General features: G+C 39.0%; 1 protein-coding gene across 3 annotated transcripts in view; it reads left to right on the forward strand.

Moving 5' to 3' along the window:
- The window catches only part of arhgef12a (Rho guanine nucleotide exchange factor (GEF) 12a), a 44328-nt gene extending 37956 nt beyond the window's left edge, over positions 1 to 6372 (forward strand). For all 3 annotated transcript variants that reach the window (XM_041994662.1, XM_041994664.1, XM_041994663.1), the window contains 15 exons: positions 10 to 95; positions 800 to 925; positions 1161 to 1275; positions 2289 to 2389; positions 2582 to 2659; positions 2838 to 2913; positions 3033 to 3200; positions 3368 to 3455; positions 3549 to 3626; positions 3723 to 3817; positions 3932 to 4132; positions 4266 to 4502; positions 4644 to 4870; positions 4978 to 5053; positions 5147 to 6372. In XM_041994662.1, the coding sequence (XP_041850596.1) occupies positions 10 to 95; positions 800 to 925; positions 1161 to 1275; positions 2289 to 2389; positions 2582 to 2659; positions 2838 to 2913; positions 3033 to 3200; positions 3368 to 3455; positions 3549 to 3626; positions 3723 to 3817; positions 3932 to 4132; positions 4266 to 4502; positions 4644 to 4870; positions 4978 to 5053; positions 5147 to 5157 (1763 nt within the window). In that variant the 3' untranslated portion in view covers positions 5158 to 6372. The remainder of the gene's footprint in view (positions 1 to 9; positions 96 to 799; positions 926 to 1160; positions 1276 to 2288; positions 2390 to 2581; positions 2660 to 2837; positions 2914 to 3032; positions 3201 to 3367; positions 3456 to 3548; positions 3627 to 3722; positions 3818 to 3931; positions 4133 to 4265; positions 4503 to 4643; positions 4871 to 4977; positions 5054 to 5146) is intronic.
- Positions 6373 to 9296: the final 2924 nt, after the last annotated feature.

Here is a 9296-nt window from a genome sequence, read left to right on the forward strand (position 1 = left end):
GAATTTCAGTTTCAATACTTGATCAAATGACTGCAGTTCGGAAGAGAAACGAGTCTTCAGTGATAGACCAGATAGGAGATGACTTGCTGTCATGGGTGAGTATGACTGTCAAGCTGAATTTTTTTTTTATATCTCTCAAACCATTTTCTTTTATACTGATTAAATTTCAAGATGACTGCCAAAAAATAAAATCTTTTGCCCAAATAAGTTGATAACCTTGACTTTGTATTAATTTTAATCGGCCTCAGTTGATTGTTTTTCCATCATGTTGTTTGCACATAACTGCTCTAAATATGACAGAGAATGGATAGTTGGAGTTTTTCAAACCTTACACGATATCTTTCAATAAAATCCTTACAGGGAAAACCTAAAACATGAAACCACAGCACATCTGCCCCTCTCAGTAGCAAGAAATGTTATCACTCTGAAAGCATTTCCAGGATAGATACTCATTCCTGAATAGGCGGGCGTGTCAGAAGATGACCTAGATTTTGCTGACATTTATGCATCTCTGTATCATTTGTGATATATTCGATGTGAGGTAGTCGCATATCTGCTAGCAGCCTAGTTTGAATCCTTTTTCTGGGGGATAAGCAGGGTAAGTAGTCTCCTAGAGGTCTGAGCGTTGGTCTAGTCTGCATTGAATCTTAAGCTGTCTTTGCTAAAATAAAAAGAGCCTGCTCCCTTCTAGGTGTTGGGTACTTATTGTAGTGGTTGAATGCAAGACATTTCCTTGCCAAATAATCCAGACGCAGACCACCTGAGCTTTGCTTTCTTGTCTTGGTTTGGTTGGCTACAGTTCAGCGGTGGAGAGGAAGAGAAGATCAAGCAGGCAGTGGCGACATTTTGCAGTAACCAGCCTTTTGCTCTGGAGATCATCAAGACCAAGCAGAAGAAGGACTCTAGGTTCACTTCATTCATTCAGGTACTTGCATATTGTTCATGTAGTGCGAGCAAAGCTTTCCACATTAACTACTTTAAGCTGCCAAATTTCTGGTTAGCCTCTCTACTAAACAAACATTCATATGTCATGCTAAAATCGTATTCAAACTACATGTGTTGGTCAGTCAGGATGAATGCTTATCAAATTATTTAGGTTAAGTGTTGATTGTAAATGCATTAGGAGCCCTAAAATTTGATTGTTCTTTAAATATTTGCAGGAGGCAGAGAGTAACAGACTATGTCGCAGACTGCAGCTTAAGGACATCATTCCTGTAGAGATGCAGCGACTCACCAAGTACCCCTTACTACTAGACAACATCGTCAAGTACACAGGTGCAATAAAGTTGCCTTTGCATTTGGAGCTCTTTTACCACAGTTAATGATTTATTCATTTTGTAATCACTTGACATGCACTAGAATGTTTTTAATGACAAACTCTAGAGTTTACACAGTGGAGTAATTGCACTTAAAAAAGTCTGAAAGATCGTCATTAAATTGCTGCAAATATGAGTTTCATTTTGATTAATCTACAAATTATTTCTTATGAAGTTGTGGTATAAAATGTCACACAGCACTGTAAATTGTAATGCATATCCCCAGTTCAGTTGCAGAAATCTATACACAAATATTCCACTTTTAAACTCTAAATTCTATTAAAGTTTTCTTTAAAAAAATCACACACTTTCAGGCTCTGCTGGTGTCTTTGTTGTCTGTTCTGCATTGTCCATTTCAGAGGAAGGATTGCTGTTTAGCATACGACTCTAAAGAAAGTGGAAAAGATGTGGTTTGATTTAGATCAAAATCATCACACAGGGAACTAGTCATTGTATTCAGCTTTACTCACCTGTGATATTCAAATCAATTAAAACATCCAAGAGAGTTAATTCACTCAGTAACCATAGAAACGTGTTTAAAAAAAGGAAAGAAAGAGAAAGGTAAATCTAATTTGCATTTAAAAATCCCAATTCAATATGATGATACAGAAAAAGGACATAAACTGTCTCAAGCAAGGTTCTGTGTGGCAATGAGCCAACTATTAATGAATTACAGAGACAAACGTAGAGATTATCATTAAAATGCCCCTTGGATGGCCTTGCACATTTCATGAAATCTGGTGCCCATTATTTGGCCATCCTTTTAATCTTGACTGGAGTTTGGGTCTCACACAGGGGGAGCACGCTAATGATAAAGTATAACCTGCTATTAAAAGGCCATAATGCCTATTCTGCCCTATCTTAATTTCTGAGAATGATGGTATGTTAATGGACAGAGGAAATATCAATTTGTTGGACAGCTCCCTGCAGAACTGAGGATGCCTTACTGCTTTATGCTGTAATATTTTTCAGACAATGCAGTGGATAAAGAGAAAGTAAAACAGGCAGCAGACTGCTGTAGAAAGATCCTCAGTCACGTCAACCAGGCTGTGAAGGAATCTGAGGACAAACAGGTAATTTCTTTTTAAATAATTATTTTAAATCTCCTCTATGCCACTTTTTATATTTCCTCCTCTTCTTCAGTTTCATCCTAAGTCCTTCCATTTTTCTTGCTTTGCCACAATTGACTTTTCAACCACTGCTTTGCTTCATCTTAGACAGCATTTTCATGTCCTTTTGTCTCTTTGTTCTCTTGCTTCCTGTAGAGGTTAGAGGACTATCAAAGAAGATTGGACCTCTCCTCTCTAAAACAGACAGACAACCCCATGATCCTCGAGTTTAAGGTGACTTATCTGCACAGTCATTTTAGCTGAAATGTTCCCAGTAGTTGTACATGATCAGTTGCACAAATTCTTATGCTGTTTGAAATATGTGCAAGATAGAAAAAGCACTATGTGGAAACGGACTAGTTGCCAATACTTAAAAGCACCTTTCTTTGTTTTGTTATTTTCTATCCTGTAGAACCTGGATCTAACCAAGAGAACTATGGTACATGAGGGCCCACTGTCATGGAAAGTGAATAAGGACAAAACTATTGGTTTGTAATAATTGCTTTGTTAGAACTTAACTACTGATTTCTTTCTCAGAGTTTGTAAACTCCATTTAACCGCAGCTTGCTTGGCAGTGAATGCATTCATTCTTTCTGTCTCCTTTCAGAGTTGTACACACTCCTCCTGGAGGACATTCTCGTTCTGCTACAGAAACAAGACGAGCGTCTGATCCTGAAGTGTCATTGTAAAAACCTGGCTGGCACCGCAGACACCAAACATATCTACAGTCCCATCATTAAACTCAACACTGTGCTTGTGCGTTCTGTGGCTACAGGTGAGTTCACAAAGTCTCTTGTAATTTAAGGAAAGAGCATTGTCCTGTACTTTCACAACCACTCAACCTGATCCCAGGAGCTAAATACACACAAATCCTTGCAAACAAGCCAGAGTAGTATGGATTATACTCACCCAAAAACATCTGTTCAACCTCTCTCTCACCAGACAACAAGTCCTTTTTCGTTATCTCTATGTCAGACAATGGTGCCCAGATCTATGAGCTAATGGCTCCCACAGTTTCAGATCAGAAAACGTGAGCCCATCTTTATTTCAGTTGATTTATTTGATTTTTAATCGCTCCAGTTATTAAATGGTTAATAAAGTATTTTTTCCCCTCCTACACAAGGTGGCAGAATCTAATCTCCATGAAAGCCGGTGCCATCAAGGCCAAGCCTCACAGCGTCATACCATTACCTCAGACTGAGTATGCTTCTTTATCTCTTTTTTTATAATTTGATCAAATCCAATGACTCTTAGGGTTTGAAATTTGTGCTAAATTAAAATTCTGACTGTGTGCCAGTGGGGAAAGAGATGGCGTGGAGATCATAACAGCAGGTGTTTCCAGGTTAAGTAGAGACCCAGACCGCACATCCACTGGCAGCACTCAGTCCACAGGTAACTGAAGCCTCTAATTTCCTTTAGTTAGTTTTGACATTTTTTTCCCCAATTCATTGTTACTTAAATGGCAAGGAAGAAAACCTTTTTTAATAGTACCTGTCCCATTTGTAGATAAAGAGAGCAGTCCAGCCTCTAGAAGTGCATTGCAAAGCTCTATACCTGGTAGTAATCCATTTGAGGAAGTGAAGGCAGATGAAGATGAGGAAGAAGGCAGCTTTGCAAACCCGGAGCTTCCTTACCAAGCAGTGGATGACAGCAGAGGAGATTCATTTGATTCATTTCCCTCCAGGGCAGATGAAGCACTGAAAACATGTAAGTCTACAGAGCAAGCAAATCAAACCATGCACTACTTATGAAATGGTTAAACTCATGCGCTGCTTATATGCTCAACCAATTTGTGTCATTAAGAGAAAAAAGAAACCATGATCTGTTGACTGTCTCATAGTGGCAGCATTAAAGCAGGTGTTGGTGGCCCAGCTGATGTCCCAAGAGCCAGCAGGGCTTACCAAGCGCACCACAGGGGCTAGACTCCTCAGGACCACCTCTTTGCGGACCCCAATCGACAGCCGTTCAAAGGTGATGGTTCACAACGGCTCAGAGAAGAGCAGCTCACAGATGGAGGACCTGGCTCTGGACCTGGGGTCCGGCGACACTGGTTTCTTTGACTCACCTGAAGACTATGGTGAGCACAGCAAGTCAAACTTTTTTGGTTTAAATTACCCCTACTGATTAATTATTCTTAGACTAATTCTTTATTATCCTTATGTGGTATTCTGGGTTCTTTGATCGTATTCTCTTACAGTTGGTTTGATTCTGCCTGCAGGTTGTTTAGTCCTGGAGAGCTACGGTGGCCCAGGGGAGAGCAGCACAGATGATGAAATCTTGGCAAAAACCACAGGAAAGCAGCTGATCACCTCGCAAGGCTGTGCTGCTGATTCTGGCATCAATTTGAGATTTTCCTCAACATCACAGGCTGGCAGCCTCTCCACTTTTAGCAGACAGGTGTTGTCTCACCTTAGAAATCTTCAGACCAACCTCAGCTATCTAAAGGTACAAACATTTATTCCCAGCTTCCCTACACATATAAACAATGAATAACTAGACTTAGTGATCATATTGTTGGGAGATCTGGCATCTGGCATTTTTTCCCTTCACAGGAGGTTGAGGCCAAGTACAATAATCTGATACGCCAAAGGCCCGAGAGGTCAGCAGCAGACTCCGAAGCAAACAAAGGTATCTCTATGAATGCACAACTTAATCACTTGCTCTAAAAATATGAATCCCTCTTGTGTCTTTGATCGTTTTACATGTTTTTCATTTCCTCAGATAAGAGATAGTGTGGAAGTCAGTGCTGCAGCTTTTGGCTCTGGTCCCAAAGAGGAAGTGCCGACTTCTAGTCTGTCCCTACTTCTTGTGTCCTGGACTTTATGGACGTCCTATAAGCTTGTCCTCTCACTGCTGAGCCCTCTTTTCTTTTTCTTTTTTTCCATCGCCTGCGGTCGACACAGAAAACGAGAGACTTGAGTGTGAGCAAACGTTTGAAGGGTTGGATTCATCTGTGTGATGCTTTATCCCCCTTCTCAGCACAAGGCAATCAGGGAAGTGGAATTGCCCCAGAACCTCAACCCCTTCTACCATTGAACACCCATTTCCCCTAAGCTCCCTGCAAGAAAGAGAACTTATACCAAAATGTACAAAGATGTGTGTTTAGAATATATATATATGAAACACAAAACAAGAAAAGGAAAATTTTAAGATAATGTATTATGATTTTTTTTTTAATCCCAAGATGTATTTATTTCTTTTCTTTTATTTTTTTTAAGTGTTTCCCACATTGCTTGCATGCTGTTGGCCATGGTGTTAGCTTTTTGGCTGCTTATCCTGCTTAACTCACATGGTTAGTGTGAGTGCACGCTAGTAAACAAGCACCCTAGCGTTTATTGATGAATGGCAGCACTATATTCAGACTGATAGAGGCCAGAGTTGTGCTGGTGATGGATAGATCCTATTTTGTTAATACTCTTGAATATTGTTCAAGCCTAGAATTTCCGATAATTCTAGGTGTGGTGTTAACTAGAATGAAGAGTCTCTAGGCTCTGATCTGGTCCTGTTGCATTTCTGTGCTGAATCCTTTGTCGTCCTTCTGGCCGAGAGAGGTATTTTGCCTCTCATCTGCTCTTCTCTTCATTTTGCTTGTGATTCTCTCACCTTATTTTCCCTGTGAACATGTAGGGGTGTCATCCCTCTCCTCTTCCAGGCAGTCCAGTGGCTTTCATGCTTATTTATCGCCTCCTACACTCTATATGTCACGCTTCTTCATCTGCTTCTGGTTATCTCGCCCTGTTTCCCCTCTGCTACAAGGAGCGGTCCTGCTTTTTCTGTATCAGCTTCTGACAAAAAAATGCTGCTTCTTTCTGCTACTGTTGGCAATGCTGATCTGACTGCCTGATATTCTAATAATGTCATGAAGTTCAACATATACTGTAAAATGATCAAGTTGAAAGGTTATGCATAACTTTATGAAATAAATGGTGCCATGATGCGTTCAAAAAGGAAAAGTCTCCATGTTTTTTTTTCTTTATTTAATAGTATGTTTAATGTAACTGATCTAATCTGCACATTGTTATGCTTTTGCATTCTGTCGTTTAAAACACTTTATCAACACATTTCTTATGAAATGAGAGCTTCAGTAATGGAGAAATGATTGAAGGCTATTTCTTCTGCCTAAAGCATAATGAGAAATGCAAAAAACACCTCAGCATCAGTGATGATGGATGACACACACTCCTTTAAAAGGTCACCTATCCTTAAACACTCGTTATACTGACTTAATTTTTAATTGCAGTGACAAAGAAATGTTCAGTTATGTTATTAATCTGCATACAGAACAACAAAGACAGGAATGTAATATAGCAACCTTTTCTGTTTTATCCATCAGGTTTAATTATAGCTAAATTTGACAGTATATTAAGTTAATACTCCAACTGTTCATCATTTTTCTGTACAACATGAGCTACGTGCCAGTCCTGAATGTCTTTTGTAGGTTGTATGAATCTTAGTAAAGATGTCATCAGTAAATGTCTTCATATAGATTGATTCTTATATATATCTACATGTTCCAGGAGTTGTTTTTGTCTTGAGTTACATTTTTTATGGGCTTCTGTCAACAGTATGGCTACAGTAATTTTACTCGGTGCTTCATCGTTAAACTTTTAGCTATTTTGAAACACAGGAAATAAGAATTGATCTGTTCCATAACAAAACAGGCGGTAAGCCTTGTCTATTTTTATATTGGTGGAGTTTAATTGTCTTTCTTCTTGTAGCAGTTTATTTATTCTCACCAACTGCAGGGGAAATGTGCAGATAACTGTTTCTCTGTTTTAAAGTATGAAATTTGGTAAAAAAAAAGCAGCTAAAGCAACATTAAAGTGGGTTCTCTGGGTATTCCAGCTTCCTCCCACAGGCCAACAACATGTGTGTAAAGTTGGTGTTTCTAAATTGTTCCTAGCAGTAAATGTGAATGATTGTTTGTCTACTTTGGCCCTGTGATGGACTGGCGACCTGTCTCGGGTGTACCATGCAACTAAAGAATACAATGAGAATATTCATTCTGAATTAGAGAGCAGACAAAAAGTAAACTACAATGAAAACGATCATAGATATCAAGAAGTAAAACCAGCCTAAATTCATAAATAAGTAAATAAGGTATGCATAGTTATAGTTATTATACTTAAATAGTTAAATTGAAAAATATTTTGACTGATATTAGCTGCTGTCCAGGGTGTATTTTGCCTCTTGGATGGGCTCCAGCCTTCCTCCTACCCTGTATAAGAATTAGTGGGTATAGACAATGGAGCGATATTACTGTTTAGAAAGCTCAGCATTACAAGCTTTAACCTTATCTGCTCAATCATGCCTGCTATATTTGAAGCATTCATTATTTTTTCTACCCTTGATTTGTCAGTGTGCAGAATTTACTTTGTATAAAGTAATTTGCTCAAATTGAAAATTCACCTGAGCAATACTTTGAAATTTTACATATTTACTTGGGTGAAGTTAAAATTCTCAATGTAGCAACGTTTCCACAGAGTGGGTTTGATGGTACTCACTTTAAGGGGGTTCGAAATTCCATTATTTATTCATTCCACCCATATCCCTATATTTATATACATACAGTATAGTGGGAGTTATACTTTTTTTTTAAACATAAAAACATAACAGACAACATAATCCCGCTGTAGACCAGTCAACTGGGTTTTTGCTCAGATTAGATATGACACTTAATGTTATACCTGTATTTAATCTGTGTAATCCAGTTTGATGGAGGTATACACTCAAAGTGAAAAAGGTGTAGAACTTATCCAATGACAGATTTAGACAAAATAACAAATGACTTTCTCTTGGATTGCATCTTGTAGGTTTGTTGCATTTAACATGAACGCAGGGCTTGATCCTTGAACATTTAAAAGATGTTGAGGTGACTGCTTTACTTGAACTACCTTAAGACATTTTTGGGACATTTAAATTCTTTCCTCTTAGTCAAATGTCAAGAATTTCACTTTGATCATAACAGTAGGAAATGTTTTTGTGGGCATTTGGCAGCTGTAAATGTCAGGGTGCTGGGCAGTTCCAACGAAACCAAAATAGGTTCAATAAAGGACATGGAGGAAGTGATGCTCATTACCAGCAGGTGGCAAGCTTTCACCATTAAATATGCTGTTGAGAAGACCCACCCTAAAACCTGCAGTGACATCAGTGTTTTAAATAACCCAGGGTGCCTATTTATTTTCCAGATATATTTGACTCTAGTGTCTGACAAATAATTGGGTTAAGAAATGTATCCCATTGGCCTCTATAATAAAATAAAGCTGTAGTTAAGAGCATCCTGCAGAGGACTGTGCAGCATTTAATGTGACTTTCTTTGGGTTTACTGCTACCTGTTGTGATGTTATAACTGGCAGTGTATTTGTATTGTGCATAGTACAAAACAGCAAGAAGCTACACAGTCTGACTGACAAGTTCCCTTGTTCTCTTTCTCTCTGCAACTCGGTGGACATGCTGCAGTGAAGCAGAGAGAGACAGAGAGGATACGTTATGAGGAGACAATAAGGAGCCAGACAAGATGAACATGGTGAAATGGTTAAAAAAAATAAGTTGAAAAGCTAGAGTAACAGAAAGGATTTGGCAAGGGGCAAGCAGTGTGTAGTGATGACCAAGGCGGAGGATAGGGGCCGTAATTGATTAGCTCGTTTCACCACATGCACCTGTCATCAAGCTAATTGGAATGGCAAAGGCAAAAAGGAGAGAGGTGTCAGTCACATCAGAGCATTTCAGGAGGGCAGTCCATATCAAGCTCAGAGGAGAGGAGCTTTTTCCTCCAACTTCTTCAGCTTGTAACAGTTCTGAGTTAGGGAGAGGAAAGAAAACTTATCCTTTTTGAAGGACGCCAGATAGGCTCTATCAGGGGGCTTTATTC

The sequence above is a fragment of the Melanotaenia boesemani genome, chromosome 9 (assembly GCF_017639745.1).
Source record: "Melanotaenia boesemani isolate fMelBoe1 chromosome 9, fMelBoe1.pri, whole genome shotgun sequence".
Taxonomy (NCBI): Eukaryota; Metazoa; Chordata; class Actinopteri; order Atheriniformes; family Melanotaeniidae; genus Melanotaenia; species Melanotaenia boesemani.